The sequence below is a fragment of the Mustela lutreola genome, chromosome 16 (assembly GCF_030435805.1).
Source record: "Mustela lutreola isolate mMusLut2 chromosome 16, mMusLut2.pri, whole genome shotgun sequence".
Lineage (NCBI taxonomy): Eukaryota > Metazoa > Chordata > Mammalia > Carnivora > Mustelidae > Mustela > Mustela lutreola.
The window spans coordinates 53603819-53622656 of record NC_081305.1 but is presented as its reverse complement, the minus strand read 5'-3'; the positions used below and the strand labels follow the sequence as shown (position 1 = coordinate 53622656).

General features: G+C 47.7%; 1 protein-coding gene across 1 annotated transcript in view; it reads left to right on the top strand.

Moving 5' to 3' along the window:
* The first annotated feature begins 3920 nt into the window (after positions 1-3920).
* The window catches only part of PPP2R1A (protein phosphatase 2 scaffold subunit Aalpha), a 40837-nt gene continuing 25919 nt past the window's right edge, over positions 3921-18838 (top strand). Inside the window, exon 1 of the mRNA XM_059150666.1 lies at positions 3921-4085. Coding sequence (XP_059006649.1) covers positions 4008-4085 — 78 coding nt within the window. The 5' untranslated portion in view covers positions 3921-4007. The remainder of the gene's footprint in view (positions 4086-18838) is intronic.

The window sequence follows — 18838 nt, the reverse complement described above, 5'->3', positions numbered from 1 at the left end:
CACATTGTTTACTGTCTTGTTAATTTTGGCCATTCTAACTGGTATAATGTGGTATCTCAATGTGTTTTGATTTGAATCTCCCTGATGACTAGTGATGACGAACATTTTTTCATGTGTCTGTTAGCCATTTGTATGTCTTCATTAGAGAAGTATCTGCTCATGTCTTCTGCCTATTTTTTGATGTGTTTTTGTGTGTTGAGTTTGAGGAGTTCTTTATAGATCCTGGATATCAGGATCTGTAGTGTCATTTGTGAATACCTTCTCCCATTCTGTGGGTTGCCTCTTTGTTTTGTTGACTATTTCCTTTGCTGTGTAGAGGCTTTTGATCATGATGAAGTCCCAAAAGTTCATTTTCGCTTGTTTCCCTTGCCTTTGGAGACATGTCTTGAAAAAAGTTGTTGTGGCCAATGTTGAAGAGGTTACTGCCTATGTTCTCCTCTAGGCTTCTGATGGATTCCTATCTCACATTGAGGTCTTTCATCCATTTTGAGTTTATCTTTGTGTATAGTGTAAAAGAATGGTCAAGTTTCATTCTTTGTTTTATTTTATTTTATTTTATTGAAGATTTTTATTTATTTATTTGACAGAGAGAAATCACAAGTACACTGAGAGGCAGGCAGAGAGAGAGAGAGAGAGAGAAGGAAGCAGGCTCCCTGCTGAGCAGAGAGCCCGACACGGGACTCGATCCCAGGACCCTGAGATCATGACCTGAGCCGAAGGCAGCAGCTTAACCCACTGAGCCACCCAGGCGCCCCTCTTTGTTTTATTTTAAAAACATTATATCACTTTAAAATTTAGATCAGCAGTCTTTCCAGAATTGAATTGTGATATATGGATAGTGATTTTTTTTTTCTGATAAGCTAACAAATTTAAATTCGTTCAGAATATGGGATATTGTATGTGGAACTGAAGTAAAGAGATGTGAACCAGAAGCTCTTGCTGCCTGTTGGGCATGAATAAGAATACCTTTTGTCTCTATCCCTGGAGTCTCATGTCTTCTCCCAGCATCCATGCAACTGAAAGGCTAACTTACTGGTTTGTAAATGGGCTAACATCTTACACCTTTACCTTTCTTGACAGTCTTGGCAGTGAGGATGGGATAGCAATTGAACCTTCCAAGCACTGACATTTGGGAGTTGCCATAGTAACAGAAAGAAGCTGAGTTGATGTGGTCTTTGGGGCCTCCCTCAGGCTGTGTGGAGTGATATAAGAAAATTACATAGGCTGGGTAGCTTATACCCAGATTCATATCTCAGACCCACCCCACCCCACTGGTGGCAAATGAAAGACTCTGTGTCCTAGTAACACTTCTCTACCTGAAACTCACCCTGACTGGGAAAATCCTGGCTATCCTACAACTAAGGGAAGGAAAAACAAATGATTAACTTACAGAGATTACAGTCCTGCAAGACATGAGTCTCCCTCAGTCTACAAATGTCTTACATGAAATTTACAACAAAAAAGCATTCTTACCAATAACCTAACTTCCAGAAGGCAGTGTCTTAATATTAAAGCTTTGCTAGAGGGAAAAAACAACCTTAATTTGACAAACAGCAAGTCCTCCGATATCTTACAGGTCCTCTTTAGTGTATGCAATTTCTCTTGAAAACCTCATGCTTTAATAAAATCACCTTTTTGCACCTATGATGTCTCAAGAATTCCTTTTTAGCCATCAGCTTCAGACCTCACCAACATTCAAAAACTACATCAACTGTCTGGCCTGATATTCCAAGTTTAGAATGCATCAACATGGACTCAATTGTAACAGTGTAGGAAGGGCCCCCAAAGTCCTGTGCTCAATGGAAAGGCCATATTCAGGAACAAAGGCCTTTCTAGCAGCAACTCAGCTTGACAGGAATAAGTGATGCCTATCCCTTCACAGGAAATTTTAAGCTCCACGCTGTAGCCAAAGCCACTGGCACTAGGAACCCTCAGTCCTCTGAGAGTGCCCTAAATGCATGGCACTGACACTGATGGTTTAGGTCAGCTGAAACCTAATAGTGTCCCTGGAGCCACTGGGTCCAGTTAGTCTCAGTGCTGCTCTGCAGAATGGAAATCAGAAGCAGGTCCTTCCTTCATTGGTCACATCTCAGAAACCTGGGCTGCTGCCAAGGGTCTAGCTATTCATCACGTTATTTGAAAACTATAGACTGGCAAATTAAGGACCGCCTCCATCCACTTCCTTTTTGGGCTGTGAACTGTGGAAACCAATTGCAGTGCTGAAATACTTGTCTGGGTCACACATTTAGATGCCTATAGTAAGGGTATGTTCTTCAGAGATTACTAGAATCAGGCTGCTGATTGAGCCATTTTATGACGCAGAGGTTCTCTGCAGGGCACACTTGTGACACCCCGCTGTCCTCCCCAGCATTACTGAGGTATACTTGGGAAATAAAATTGTATGATATTCAAAGTGTACCCTTAGCTATGAAGACGCATAGTCTCAGTGAGCTGGTAGGGTGGTGGGGAGATCTTGGGCACATGGAGATCAAGAATTGAAATATGCAATGCCACCACCATCCCATTTTTATGGGGAGCAGTTTCCTAAGTAGAGTGGGGAGGGGTGTTTTAAAAAGAAACATGGGTTTGAAGTTCAGACATGTCCAGGAGTCCTAACTCACTCAGCCTTGCCTTTCAAGAGGTTCGATGAAGGGGGAAGAAGCATCCCAAAGCTTCCCTCCCCCATCCCCCAAATCCCTCTGTTAAGGTGGTTCTCAGAGGTGGGTGGGGGCTTTGATGAGTGAGGCGTGGAACATACATTAGTCAGACATAACACTTCTTCCACTCTGTGTAAGGAGACAGACTCCAATGCATGGTCACAATGCCAGCCCTAGGGATGGACTTTCAGAGACAGAGACAGACAGACACGCAGGGTTGGGCTGTGGTGGTGGTCGTCGTTGTACGTGGTTCTGGGGGCTGGAAGACCAAGGCTGAAGAGCAGTGAAGGGGAGACATTTTATGCAGAGATCTGAGCATTAAATAGAAACTGCTCTGGAAGTAAAGGGATGGTGTGTTTAAATGCTCTGTGATTGAGGGGAAAACGCATGACCTCGTGAGAGGGCGCTAATTTTCCAGGACCGCTGAGGGTCTTTTTTTTTTTTTTTTAGATTTTATTTATTTATTTGAAAGACAGAGATCACAAGTAGGCAGAAAGGCAGGCAGAGAGAGAGGAAAAGAAGCAGGTTCCCTGCTGAGCAGAGGGGCCCAAGACCCTGGGATCATGACCTGAGCTGAAGACAGAAGCTTTAACCTACTGAGCCACCAAGCCGCCCCTTCCAGGACCAATGAAATGTAAAAAGGGGAGTAGAAGATGTGCTTAAAGCCGGTTTAGGAACCAGATCTACAGATCTACAAGGACCTTAAATATCAGTCTGAGGGGTTTGCGTTTCATCCAGAGAGTAAGGCAATCACCACTCTTCTTTAGGCTGCTGCATAATAAGGCAAAAACCAAAGACTCACTCGCGTCTCCTCCCTTACAAAGTTGCCCTTAACACGGCCGCCAACCACCAGAGCCACTAGCTTGGGAGCCAAAACTTGCAGGCCGTCTGGGTCCCCACATGACGTCATGCAGACCTCGCGACGCTTGCGCAGAAACTTTGTCCCGGACTCGCCCGAGGACAGGTTTTGCCTCCTTTGAATCCCTCCACTTATTGGCTAGGAACAACTGCTCGTCTCGCTCGTTGTTAGCGGTGACGTAGGCGGGTACAATCTTGGTCGCTAAGATACCGCATACTTCCGTTTCCTTCCGCTCTCTGCTAAACGGAGGCAGCCCGACCTCAGTGCCTTCGACCAATGGCAAATGGGCACTGGGCGGGGCTTCGTTTGCCCGGACCAACGAAATGCGGGGTTGGCCCGGCGGAGCGCGGCCAATGACCGTGGGGCAGCCCCTGTAAAGCGGCTCGGGCGCCCCCACGCTGGTCTTTCGTCCTCTTCCCAGCCCTACCCCTCCCTGCCCCTGTTTCTGCACGGCGCCGGTCGCAGTCTGACAGGGACGGGACGGAGCCAAGATGGCGGCCGCCGACGGCGACGACTCGCTGTACCCCATTGCGGTGTTGATAGACGAGCTTCGCAACGAGGATGTTCAGGTCCGGAGGCCCCGGGGGTCTTGGGGAATACGGGAAGGGGTAATGGGGGCACGGACGGCCCTCGCGGAGAAAGCTCAGTGTTCGCTGGGAGTGGCGGAAGGGGGCGGCGGCCAATCAGCGCCCAGTTCTCACGTCTCCAGGTCCCAAGACTGGATGAGACGGCGCCCGGTATTGGGTATTAGCCCCCCGAGGGCGGGAGGCAGGCCTCTCTTGGAGGGGTCCCGGGCCTGCCTAGTGCGCGTGGCGGCCCGGGTCCTGGGAAGCAGCGGCGGGGGAGGGGGTTCGGCCACTTGGGGCAGAGGAAAGGGCTTGGTGGTTGGCGGCGGCCCCTGAATGGCCCTTTGGGGATGGGGGCGCAAGGCTCGCTCCGAGTGGGGGAGGGGCCCCGGGTTTGTCGGGGCTCTGGTAGGTTTTCTCCTTCCTATGTTCCGGCGGCTGGGCCTCAGCACTGTGGGGTGAACTTATAAATGGGGTCTGAGAGATGACGCTGCCTTTCCGATTCCTGCTCTCCCTCCCTCTTCAGTTTTGATGTAGATTCCCGAAGGGGAGGGGCGGCGAAAACACTCCGATTGCCAAGGGGGCAACTAGCCAAATTCAAGCGCGGATTTACGCTGAAATTCTCCCCAGCTTCTGGGATCCTGCCGAACAGCGGGTGGGCAGTTTATTCAACAGGTTAACATATTTGTGGTGAGTGGGATGGGGGCACGGCCAAGCCGTGCTGGTGAGTGGTTGAGAAGCCTAAGGACTCCCCGGTTTGCCCATCCCAGCTCCACCTCCCACCCACCTTGCGTGCGACCTTGTGCAAATTACTTCACGGCTCTGGGCTTGTTTTCCCTGAAATGTGGGCTAATAATAGTTCAGGCCTCACTTGGTGGTTGTGATGGGCTGGATGAGTTAGGACTACAAGTGAAATAGAACGGTGCCTCATTGTTGTTAAGGGCCCAATAAATGTTAGCGGCAATTATTGGGAGTAGTAATTGAAGAGGCCCCATTCTCCCTTTATAGGGGCCTCAATTTTTGTTTATAAAATTGAGCGGATGGCACTGGGCCCAGCCTCTGAAGTTCGAGGTACATCACAAGTTGTGGAGTCAGACAGGCTGCTGTTGTACTCCTGGCTCTTCCACTTCTTGCTAATTGACATGGGCAAGTCGGTTAATCTCCTTAGTCCTTGCTTTCCTCTTCTCTCAAATGGAGGTAATTATCTAGTTCATAGGGTTCTTGTGTGGATTCATTTGTTCAGTAAACACTTGCCACATATCAGTTATGGTGCTGAGGATATAATGGTGACACTAGTTGTTAAACAGGAAGCAGATGTGAAACAGCTGAATACATTATTAACAGGTGTGAGATGTGGGAAGGCAACAGCAGGGCATTGTGATGGTGAATCAGTTAGTGTTGGGCCTCAGCTCTGAGTAGGGCATTATTTTAGGCACAGGTATACAAGAGGGAACAAGGTGACAAAAACTAGTGGCCTCATGGAGCTTTATGTTATAGTGTGGGGAGACAGACGAGAAGACAGTTGAAGCGGTGTACTGTGTAAGATGGCAGTAAGTGCTTTGGAGAAAAATGAAGCAGGGATGTGGTGGATGGGGGAGTGTTACAAGTTTAGAGAGAATGGCCAGGTAAGGCCTTCAAGGGAACATTTGAGCAGAGATGCGAAATGAGGAACAGGTCCTCATAGGTATCTGGTGAATAACATTCCAGGTAAAGGAAGCCAGTGCAAAGGTTCTATGGCAGCACTGTGCAACACATGTTCTGCGAACTGCAGGAAGCCAGTATGACCAACAGCTCACCAGCAGAATGAGCTGTTGGTGTTGGGAGATGAAGATGAAGGAGGCTGTGACTCAGAAGGATCTTATGAGCAGTGACTTAAACAAGGGGTTGCCAGATCATTGAGCACAGTTCAAGAAAGAGTTCTTGAGGTGTTTACGATGCAGCTTAATAAGTTTATTTAAATAACATGGGGACCTGTGGACAGAAGAAGCTGTACTTTTGCTCTCTTAAAGCCAGTGGTTTTATGTTTAGTGCTCAAGGGGCAGGGATGTGCAGGGAATATTAGATCATAAGGTTTTTTTCGAATTTTTACTCATAAAACTACTTTCACAAGGTTTCTCTGGTGCTTGTTATTTCGCTTAGTATTAACTATCGGTGAGATGTATAGGTAGTCATGAGACCCTTTAAGAACATAGCAAACAGCTAATTTCTGGTCCTTTTTGAAACTATGCAGGCTGTAGGTCAGCCTTCTGGGCTAAAGGTGAACATTTTCTGCTTCTTTCCCTCATCACAGGAATTGGCATATGGCCAGGGGTGGCCTTTGCCTTTTTATTTTTTAATAAAGTATTATTGAAAACACAGATCCTTCAATTTACATATTATCCATGGCTGCTTTTGTGACACAACAGCAGGGTAGAGTTGAGTAGTTGCCACAGAGACAAATATTTGAGGCTTTTATTTTAAAAGCTAAAATATTTACTACCTAGTTCTTTACAGTAAGGAGAGTGTCCGCCTTAGACTTAAACACCTCTGTATTAAACCCCACCCTTTCTTCCTCAACCTGCCCCCACCTGCTGCCCCCAGAGTAGCCCATTACCAGGTCCATAAAGACCTTGGCTGACATGTGCTCTTCAGTGTAGTAGCCACTCTGTGGCTCTTGAACACATCAGATGTGGCTGAATTGAGTTGAGATGTACTTGTAAGTAAATACATACCAGATTTAAGAGACATGCTATGGAGAGTGTTAAACATCAGGGTGAAGCTTTTCATCTTGATTACCCATTGAAATGATAAAAACATTGGGTTAAATAAAATATATTAATTTTGTATGCTTAGTATTTTTTTATTAATGTTACCAGAAAATATAAACTTATCTGTATGGCTTGTATTTATTGTCTGCATTGTTTCTTTCTTTTTTGTCTGTATTATATATCTGTCGGTGTGTGCTGACTCTAGGTCATGCTGTATTCATATATAGAGAAAGAAAGCCAGTGGGTTATTTTTTTAAACACTAAATATCTTGTTCTACAACTTACACTTTTCACTTAGTATTTCTTCCTTATCTTTTCATGCTGGTACATACAGATCTGTGTTTAAAAGGAGTTTGAACGTTTTCCCAAGAATCAGAGACAAAAATCTCAGAGATTGCATCTGTGCCCATGTGTATGGGCTTTCTGAGGGCAGGGCTTGGCTCTGAGACATGGCTCTGATTCATCTCAGGATTCAGCGGCTCAGTACAGGCCTCAGAATAGAGGAGCGCAGAAAGGATTGAATGAATAATGATAATGGTGGATATCTGTTGGGTGCTTGCTCTAAGCTAACTGCTACCAAGGGCATTGCATTTATGAGCTTCCTGAATTCTCATCGCCACCCTCTGAAGTAGGTCCTGTGTCTTCCTGAGCAGGAAACTAAAGCACAGCCTAGTATGTAGCTTGGTCAGATTCATGCGGCTGAGAAGTGGAGGACCCAGGAAAGGTTCCCAAAGGATGTGTAAGACCTAAGGAGAGAGTGGAATTTGGGGCAGACAGAAACTTGCTGACTATATTCATATGCCAGATATTTTAATTGGTCTTTAATGAGACAATCTAGGATACTAGAATGAACATGGGATTGGGCACCCTCTAGTCTTGATTGATTTGCTCAGCAAATAATTGTCCAGCACCTCTATGCACCAGATTGTTTTAAATGCTAGAACACAGCAGGGAGTAAAACAGCGAAGCTTCTGCTTCATGGGGCTTGTGTTCTAGTAGAGGAGGCAGACAGTAGGTCGAGAGTGTGATGTCAGTGGCAGTAATTGCTTACTGGAAAAATAAGGTAGGTTAATAAAAAATAATAATAAGGCAGGCTCCAGGGCCTAGAGCAAGCCCAGGGCTGCTTTTTATTTTATTTATTTATTTATTTATAGGTTTTATTTATTTGAGGAAGAGGGAGAAGCAGACAGCAGACTCCCCTCTGAATCCATTGTGGGGCTCAGTTCCAGGACCCTTAGATCATGTCCTGAGCTGAAGTCAGCTGCTTAACCAGCTGAGCCCCGCCAGACCCTCCTCATCGCTGCTTTTTAGATAGGATAGTCAAGGAGGTGATAGTGGAGGAAGTGAGGGTCACTGGGGAAGTGATATTGAGCCCTGAGGTGGGCGCGTGCTAGTTGTGTTCATAGAACAGCAAGCAGGCCAGCGGGGCTGAAGCAGGAAGAACGGCAGAGTGGTGAGAGGTGAGGACTAGTCTGGAGTGAGATCAAGTGAAGGCCTGCGGACCAGGTCAAGGGCTTCTGTGAGTTTCAGTTCCTTTGCAAGGCTTCACATGGAGAAATGACATGTTCTGGCTTAATTCTAAAGGATCCTCTTGGCTATTGAGTAGGGGCCGGGCAGGAGCATATGGACCTGTTGGGGTGTCCTTGCAGAGTTGGCACCCAGGACAGGCGTTGGTGCATGGTTGTAAGGAGTAGAGGTTAAACTCTGGGTCTGTTGACAGGAGGGCAGGTGGGATTTGCTGGTGGGTGGGATGTAATGTGTTGGGTGGTAAAGTGGGGAGTCAGGGGTGACAGCTTTGAATCCCACTTCTCCTAGTTTGTCCCTTGTGTGTCCTTGGACCAATACTTTTTTCTCACTGGGCTGGGATTCCTCGTCTGTGGAGTGGAGTGATGATGAGGAAGAAGCATCTGCTGGGGAGATTGTGAAGATGCAGTGGAATTGGCAAATTAAGTGGCTGCTTGGAAGTAAGCATTCAGTATGTGATGACCTTGTTCTGTGGTGGTAGCTTTTTGTGTTTTATACTTGGGAAAGTGATGTGCAAAGAGATGGCATCCCTTACCCTAAGGCCTTCCCAGTCAGTAAGAAGCAGAGGCCGGACTGCAGTATCCAGTTGTTCAGGGCCCCGTGTTACTTACAGCGTGGTCTGTTGGGTGAGAGGCTATGTCTCTATTAGACTCTGTTTTCTCATCTATAAAATGGGAGTGATTTTGTAACTTAGGTATTTGTAAGGGGGTTGTGAGGATTAAATAGTATGGTACATGGGAAATGCTTAGAACCGTGCTTGACGTGTTGTGAATGTTCAGTAAGTGTTGGCCTATAGTAGTCATGGTGGGGATGAGATCATGGGGGCTTTGTCAAGGCGAGGTGCCTGAGTATTTTCGAAGACTGTTCTGTTGTATTTATTTTTTTAAGAGAGCGCGTGCATGAGCCAGAGCAGGGAGAGGGAGAAGCCAACTCCCTCCTGAGCGCAGACCCCCGATGTGGGGCTTGATCCCAGGACCTCGAGGTCATGACCTGAGTTGACATCTGTAGTTGGACGCCCATCCGACTGCACCGCCCAGATGCCCTTTAAAGACTGTTCTTTTCCTGATTCCTCTAGAGCAGTGGTTCTCAGCTCTGGCTGACTTTGTTTCCCCAGAAAACAAATGTCCGGAGGTATTTTTGGTGGTCAGGACTGGTAGGGGGAGTGCATCTGGGATCCCGCAGGGAGAGACCTATGATGCTGCCCAGTGTCTTACTGATACACAGGACGGCCCCCACCACGGAGGTGCTCTGGCTCCAAATGTCAGTCTTGCCTCGGTTTAGAGACCCTGCTGTGCACCCAGCAGGGCCATGAGTACTTTGTGTTTGTTAACGACATCAGAGATAGGTGCTAATTTACTTTCCTCTAGGAGTTTTTTAGTAGTTAAATATCTGATGTCAGAAATGGCCACATGTTTTCACCTGTTCCTCACTCTCCCTCAGGTTTGTGGGGGGTTTGTTTGGTTTTAAGTGTTTTAAAAGTCAGTTCCAGGCTTCAGACATTTTCTCCCACATGCTTTGTTACGCATGTCTCACTCACTGGGTGACAGCGCTGCTGTCATCTGCATCAGACCAGGCCGTTCTGATCCCTCAGGCTCCTCTAAACCTCAGATTTCCCCAAGGGCTTCAGAAGTCTCCTTTACATTGGGCATGTTTAAATCAGTTTATGAATTTGACTGTGAGTCGTGGCATTTATTTATTTATTTATTTTTTGAGTCGTGGCATTTATGTAAGTAACGACGCTAGGAAATAGCCAAGGGCAGTGTGTTTCCAGGGTAGCACTCAGTCCTCACCACCAGGCTGAGCCCCCTGTGCAGACAAAGTCTAGGATTGAAAGTAACACAGGGCGACAGTGCCACGGTGGAAGCAGACCTGGGTTTTGAGTTCTGCTCTTCTGGCCACTTCATAAGTTCCTCAGCCCTTCGGCCTTGATTTTCTTGTTATGTGAAGAAAGGGTGGAAGACTCACAGGCTGGGTGGTGTGGGGTTAGTGGGGCGGACCGTGGAAAGACCCTGTGGCAGCTCGCCCCATGTCTCCAGAGCATGGACCTAAAGCTCCAGCTTCTTTTCATGGTGTGCGCGGGTAACCGGTGAAGCGGAACTTAGAGTCAAGGTTGCTCTCCGGGCGGTTAAACTGGGGGGACGGCTGCGTAAGAAGGCAGTGCAGAAGCGGGCTGCTGCTGCGGTGTATGCCGCAGTTCCCCGGATGGCTGCACGCTCCTCTCTGCCCCGCCTGCCTGGCTGTGGAATGACTGTGGGCTGCCGTGTGCCTCTGGCGCTGTGGTAGCAATTACAGGGAGACCGTGTGTGGGGCACCTAGCTGTGGTCCTGGCACATAAGTAGTCTAAGGTGTAGTTGGGTGTTCAAAAACTGAAATTGTTTCTTTTTATGATTTTTGGTGAGCCCAGCCCTGTACTAGGTTCAGGAATCACCATTGGTAACAGTCCTGACCCTTGTCCCAGAGACTGGTCACCTTCCAGATAAGGGAAGCAGGCACATCCATGAGCGGTTATCATGCTAGGCAAACTGCTGTGAGAAGTAACTCACTCCGGCGCTGCGGCTTCTGAGCGTGCAGCACTTATACCCGCTGCCTCGCCCCCGAAACGTGAAATACATAAGGAGCAATGGTGAAGGAGAGCGAACAGTGAGGTGCTTGCCGCCTGCGAGGCTCTGTCTCCAGGTTCTCCTTGTACGAATATTCCAGCAGTCCCGTGAGGTCAGCTCTGCTGTTAATTCCCATTTTACAGGGAGGAGACAGAAGCTCCAAAGTGCCCAGACTGGCCCAGGGACCCTTAGCTAGTAGGTAAAGCCAGAGTACATGCTCATTTATCATATATTTTAAAAAATTTCTTCAAATAATGTAGAAATACAGGTTGTGGTGCCCATTTTCACCCTTCAGCAACGCTAAATGATTACCAGGTGGGAGCTTGGTTTTTCCCACCCACACACATTATGTTCATTTAAAAACGTGACCCTTTGTGGAACAAGGAAGAAAGATACATAGACTAGGACTTTGTAGGAGGTGGAGAGACTTCTCCTGGCCGGCCAAGGCTCCGTGTTAAGTTACACACCTTACATTACAGACCCCAGTGCCCCGTTGCTGGTCACCACCTGTTCCAGACAGCAGCAGTCTGGAGCATACACCCCTAGACACTTTTATCTCTGCTTGTATTCACATTTGTAGTTCCTTTATTTAAAAAAAAGAAAAAAAAATCCTGCAGATATTGATTGGGCTTTAACTCCATGCCAGGTGTTGTCCTAGATTCTTGGGGCACGGGGGAAAGAAGACAGGGTCCCTGCCCTGTGAAGCTGGTGTTCTAGTGGGGCAGGACAAACTGAGCAGAGAAGTCTGTGTCAGGACTGCTGAGAGCACTTAACATGTGGGGAGAGACAGCATGCTGTTTCCCTGGGGTGCTCGTGTGTGAGGATCCAGCAGAGGCCTGAGTAAAGTGGGGGAAGCCCTGAGGTTACTGGAGGGAGAGTGTTTCAGGCTGAGGAAACGGTACATCAGCAAGTGCGAAGAGCTGGGTGAAGGTGGTGTTGCATTGGTTTTACTGTCGAGGAAGCTGTTGACAGGATTTCCAGGGGTATGGGGGTGGTGGGCAGTGAGAGTGGGTGAGGAGGGGCTAGATTCTGTTGGGCCTCATAGACCATAGCAAGGCCTTTAGATTTCACTCCAAAGGGAAGGTGGATTGCCTGTGGCTCGCACGATACACATTTGTGACAGGGAAGCTCCCTGGGCTCACACTGTACGTGTTTGGGTCAGGGAAACTTGGTGGATCCAATGGAAACACTGACCTTAAAAAGTGAGTAGTGCTTCTACAGTGGATGCGGTGGCTGGAAGGGAGATGTTGTATGTGTGTCTCCATGTACTGGGCTCTGTGCTGAGGGCCACTGGGCACAGAGGCAGCCCCAGCCCGGGGTGACAGGCTCTCGCAAAACCATGTATGTGGAACGTCATGGGCACTTGACAGGAACCTGCTCGGGGGACAGTGCACAGGGTAGACTTCAGCACTGTGCCACGATCAAGGACAGCAAGGATTTCTTGTTGATGTTATTAATAGTTGCTCCAACAGGAATATCATAGAGAACCCGACCAACAGTTGTTCCGGCAAGTTAAGGGCTCATTTTTTCCTTACATGACCAGTTCGGCAGCTCAAGGCTGTCACAGAATTGGGTCAGAGTATGCTGTTCCTTTGAGCTGCCTCGTGTGGACACAAGATCGTTGCTCTGTCTGTTGTTGTTAAGTCCTCACAGAACCACACTGGAAGCAGGGGCTGACCTCGGAGAGAGTTTTTTTTTCCTTGTCATCCTCCCTTTTTTCCCAAGGAGGAGAGTCTTTGTTGAAGGCTGACTTGCCCTTGTCTCTTTGTCCAGAACTAGGTCATGTGTTGAGTTCACTGGAATTCAGTTTGGCTGTAAATACGGGGAAAATTCTAAATGAGGCTTAAATAGCTTGAGGTTTATTTCTGACTTACGACCAAAAAGTCTGAAGGCAATGCGGCTGGTATGGCACTCTTTCTGTCTCTGATGTTAAGGTCTCAGGCTCTTCCACTTCGTACACTGCTTGCATGTCACCCATCCTACCCTCCCCATCTCCAGGTTCACCTCATGATCCCAAGGTGGCTGCTAAAGCCCAGCCATCATAGCCCCATTCCATGCATTCCATGCAGGAAAGAGGGAAGATGAGTGTGATCACAGATCCCCTTATGGACACTTCTTAGAAGTCACACACACCATTCCCACTGAGATTTCACTGGCCAGGCATTAATTTCACATTGGATGAAAAAGTGATTCAAATGTCTTTTCCTGGGGGTCATGTGCATAGCTGAAAACCAGGGGTTATGAGCGGCAGTATAATCCAGTGCAGGAGCTCTATTTTTTTTTTTTTTTTTAATTAACATGTATATTGTTTTAGGGTTACAGGTCTGTGATTCATCTGTCTTAGACAGTCACAGCGCTCACCATAGGACATACTGTCCACGGTGTCCATCACCCAGTCACCCACTCCATCCCTCCCACTCACCTCCATGAGAGCAACCCTCAGTTTGTTTCTTGAGATTAAGACTCCCTTATGGTTTGTCTCCCTCTCTGGTTTCATCTTATTTCACTTTTCCCTCCCTTCCCCTACAATCCTCTGTCTTGTTTCTCATATTCCTTGTATCAGTGAGATCATATAATAATTGTCTTTCTCTGATTGACTTATTTCACTTAGCATAATACCCTCTAGTTCCAACCACATCGTTACAAATGGCAAGATTTCAGTTTTGATGGCTGCATAATATTCCATTGTATGTAGATACCACACCTTCTTTATCCATTCATCTGTTGATGGACATCTGGCTCATTCCACAGTTTGGCAATTGTGGACATTGCTGCTATGAACATTGGGGTGCATGTGCCTCTGCGGATCACTACATTTGTATCTTTAGGGTAAATACCCAGAGTGGGTCATAGGGTAGCTCTATTTTCAGCTTTTTGAGGAACCTCCATGCTGTTTTCTAGAGTGGCTACACCAGCTTGCATTCCCACCAACAGGGTAGGAGGGTTCCCCTTTCTCCGCATCCTGTTGTTTCCTGACTTGTTAATTTTAGCCATTCTGACTAGTGTGAAGTGGGATCTCACTATAGTTTTGATTTGTATTTCCCTGATGCCGAGTGATGTGGAGCACTTTTTCATGTGTCTGCAGGCCATTTGACTGTCATCTTTGCAGAAATGTCAGTGCAGAAGCCCTTAACCTGGGGCCCATCTCAGATTCCAGTACAGGTCCATCAATTCGGGTGGGGAAAATAACACCTTTATTTTCAATAACCTGTAACTCCAATTTAACTTTCCTCCTATTAGGAATTGTAGTATTACAATAGCAAAGTATAGGAAGTGTCAGCAAAAGCCTGTGGGAATCATGACCATTCACATCTTTTGGCATCTGTTGCGGGTACTTCTAGTGTTGTCTGTGTTCTCCTCCGTTTAAAACTATGGTTCTTAGACTTGCTGTGAGCACACACACCCCCAAATTAAAAACACAGAAATACAGATTGATGCAACTGCGTAACAGCCAGGTGATTGGGGTTCATCCTGGCTCTGCCACCTATAAGCTGTGAGAGGTTACTTAACTTCCCTGTGCCTTTGTTTCCTCGGCCACGTAATGGGTGATCCTGAATCTTCATGCGATTGTCTTGGGGATCAAATGAGTTAAGACATGAAGGCTCCTAGAATAGTGCCTGGCACACAGTATGCACCATGGAGTATTTGCTGTTATTTTACTTTTACTGGGAGAGAAAGGAAAGGAGACCCCAGGGGGAAAGCTGGCCTGCTGCCATGTGTGCCCTTCTTGAGATGCCTGAACAAAATCAGGGTGCTGTCAACAGGATAGGTCAAAGCTGTCATTATTGTGTTTGCTAGTCGAAGGGTATTTCCAGGTTTATGTCACTTGGTAGTCATAGTAACCTTTTGAGGATGGGTGATATTTAATCCCCATTTCGCAGATGAGGACGTTGAGACCCAGAAAGGTACAGAGTGGCCCGAGATCCCATAGCTAATATGTAAAGGTGCTTAGCTAAAGGTGGCTTTGGCCCCAGAGCTCCTCCCTGCCTTTCTTGAGTGTTCCTGGTGCTGTCTGTGCTGAGAAAGGCAAGCTGACATTTTCAGTGACACCAAAACCAGTGTCTCCGGGGACAGCAGGAGGGAAGGGGGCTCTCTAGCATGGCAGAGATGGCTTGATTCTTATGCACCCGCCCCTTGGGCACCTTTCTTAAATATAGAGATGTTTAGATGAAGAGTCTGGGTGCCTGGCTTCCAATCTGGGCTCTTGTTGCTTTTCTGGCAAATGACAGCTTCTCTGTGCATGGGCATCCGCACCCTTAGAACAACACCTGCCTCAGAGCTCACTTCTAAGGATCAGATGTGTTCCTTCTCCACGTCACGCACTTGGGTGCTGTCGGGCACCTAGTAGGCAGTCAGATGTCAGCAGCTCTTGTTGGCATTATGCTTACACTCATCCCCTGCTAGTGTCTTGTCCTCAAGGCTGCTGCTCAGCTATCAGGGCCGTGGCCCTTGGATGCATTTCCCCATTGCCCAGCTGAGAGAGGAACCCAAAGCTCAAACTGGAAGGCGACAGAGAGGAAGGAAACAAGCATCTAAGTCAGTAGGCCCCCCATATTTTATTATGGAGAACTTCAGGCCTGCAGAACATTGAGAGTCGGACAAAGGCCAGCAGACTGCGATCCGTAGACCGAATTCCACCTGTGGTCTGCTTTTTTGCAAATGCAGTTTGCCTGTTGGGTTGCATATTGTGTGGTTCTGTGGCTGTTTTTGTGTCAGTGCACGGTTGAGTAGTTAGGACAGAGACTCTGTGGCCCAAGATGCTGAAAGTACACACTTGCCAGCAGTTTACAGGGAAGGTTTATATTCACCACCTGTAGTCATTCACCATTAGTGCTCACCATGTTTCGTTATGTTTCTGTTGGTCTGTCTCTATGGGTGATTTATTTTTAGGCTAAATAAGATGAAGTTCTCATAATACTTCATCTCTAGGTTCATTGGTGCTGGAGAGCTGAGTGTTCAGACTGCGTTAAACCCAAATACCCAGTGACTATATGAGAAATGTGAACGCATTTTTCTGAAAGGAGAGGCCACCATGGCATTTCCTTGGAGTGACAGTATTGTCTGTGATTTCTGAGATTTTTAAACCCCGGGACCAGGGAACTGATGTAGGATCACAGTCACTCACAGACCTCTCTGGGAAAAGCACTGGCTGAGGGAGCCCCGTCCCTTCTTGTTGTGCCTCCCCTTCCAGGAAGAGGATGCCTTCTCTGTGCCCAGCAGTGGCTTACTCACTCTCCAGGGTGTTTCCCTCCACCCCCACATGCATGACCTCACCTCTTTCTGCCACAGCCCTGCGAGCCAGGAGGAGAGGCCACACTATTGTGCTGGAAAAACAAGGGTTTCCATTCCCGGTGGGCTGTACCATCAGGGGTCCCAGCTCTCTCTTGGCTCTGGCTTCGGCACGTGTCTGCCTCTCTCAGGTCCCTGTGTTCACAGTCTTGAAAGGGAGCGTTGGATACCAACCTCCCTAGGAGTGAGAGGATTGAAAGAGGTCGTAACACCTAAATGCTCCATGTGAGACCTGTCCTGTGTTAGCCAAATGTGTTAGAGTCCTCGGTGCCACAACAAAGCACTACTCATTTGGTGGCTTAACGCAACAAAAATTATTCTCACAGTTCTGGAGGCCAGAAATTTGAAGTAAGGTGTCAGCAGTTTTGCTTCCTTCGGGAGACTCTGAAGATGCCTTTCATATCTGCTGGCTTGTGGTAGCTGATGGCAATTCCTGGTGCTCCATAGCTTGTGGACACATTCCCTCTATCTCTCCCTCCATCCTCATCCTTCTGCTCCCTGTGTCTCCATGTCTACTCCTTTTCTGTTTCTTTTCTTTTCTTTTCTTTTTTTTTTTTTTTTAAAGATTTTGTTTATTTATTTATTTGACAGACAGAGATCACAAGTAGGCAGAGAGGCGGGCAGAGAGAGAGGAGGAAGCAAGCTCTCTGCCAAGCAGAGAGCCCGATGTGGGGCTCGATCCCAGGACTCCGGGATCATGACCTGAGCCGAAGGCAGAGGCTTTAACCCACTGAGCCACCCAGGTGCCCCTGTTTCTTTTCTTTTTTTAGATTTTCATTTACTTGAGAGAGGGAGAGAGAATGAACTGGAGGAGAGGCAGACTCCCCACTGAGCTGAGAGTCCGATGTGGGGCTCGATCCCAGAACCCTGGGATCATGACCTGAACTAAAGGCAGATGCTTTACTGACTGGCTTAACCACCGAGGTTCCCCCTTTTCTGTTTCATCAGGACACAGTCGTTGGCTGCGTAGAGAAAACTCGCTCTTCTGTTTGTCTCCTTGACTCTTCCATCACTACCACACTCCACACTTCTGATACCATGTGTGAGGTTTTTCCCATGCCACGCAGTTCTCTGCAATGCCAGCTAGATGTCTTACAGTTCATTTCAGTTGTAATGCTAACCAGAAGCAGTGCTGACCCTGCAGGTGAAGGGCTCTGTCCCTCGAAACCGCCCCCACTTCAGGTGCCTGTCTCAAGTAATAGGTCCCCACGTTACCCACAACTTGTCAGACTTGCCTACACATTGGAGGTTCCCATGATCCTGTCCTTGGATTTGATGATTTTCCAGAACAGCTCACAGAACTCAGGGAAACACTTAACATTTATCAGCCTTTTTTTTTTTTTTTTTTCTTTTTAAGATTTTACTTATTTATTTGACAGAGATCACAAGTAGGCAGAGAGGCAGGCAGAGAGAGAGGAGGAAGCAGGTTTCCTGTGGAACAGAGAGTCCTATGTGGGGCTCGATTCCAGGACTCTGAAGGCAGAGGCTTGAACCCACAGAGCCACACAGTCGCCCCTATCAGCTTATTTCTAATAAAAGATTAAAATGAACATGCACATGAAGAGTGACGAAGGGTAAGATTGGGACAGGTCCTACGCACAGGGGCTTCTGTTCCTCTGCAGTTGGGGTGTGCCACCCTCTTGGTACCTGGATGTTGTCACAAACCTGGAAGCTCCCCAAGCCCTGTGCTTTGAGGATTTTTATGAAAGGCTCATCACGTAGGCATGATTGATCATTAAGTCCATCTCCAGCCACTTTCCCAGTGTTGAGGATAGCGCTGGAAGTTCCAAACTTCTGATGATGGCTTGGTCTTTCCGGTGACTAGTCCCCATCCAGAAGCCCACCAAGATACGCTTCATTGGAATGAAAGACAGTGCTGTTGCTCAGGAAATCCCAAGGGCTTTAGGAGCTCTCAGCAGGAACCAGGGGCAGAGACCATTAAATGTATTTTCTGTTTCACTGTTTCCCGGGCTCCCCCCTAAATTGGGGGTGATTTCATCTTGAGATGCTGACTTCATTACATCTGCAAAGTCCTTATTTTCACATTCTTGAGTATAGGGGGTTAGGACCAGACCATATCTTCAGGGGGCCATTCTTCAACCCATTATGGTGGTGCTGTTGCTACTGCTAACAGTGCTCCTGCTTGTGTAGCAATGTTGTTACCTTGTTTGTTCTGTTGTCATTGCTGCTCACTGGTGGTCCCAGGTTTCAGTCCCTGCCCCACAGCATCTGAACCGTGTGACCCTTAGAAGGGACTTTTGCTGCTTAAGCCTGTTTCCTCCTATGCAGAGTAGGGCTTATAACACATCTGACCTCTGGGTTGTTGTGAGAGCCTGTACGTGTGAGTTCCTAGCCTAGGACCTGGCACAGAGTAAACATGCCGGAATGTGGCCACCCCTGTTGGAGCATGTCAGGTGATGCTGAGTGCGGGAGGGGACGAAGCAGAGGAGGGGGACCAGCTGTGTGGGGACGCAGTGTGCAGTTGTAGAGAGTGGTCTTGGAAACACCACTGCAGGGGTATCTGCTCAGTAGGACTCAGTGGGTGCTTTCACTGAGGCCACTGCTAACACCATAATTTAGTGACTCAGTCACTTGG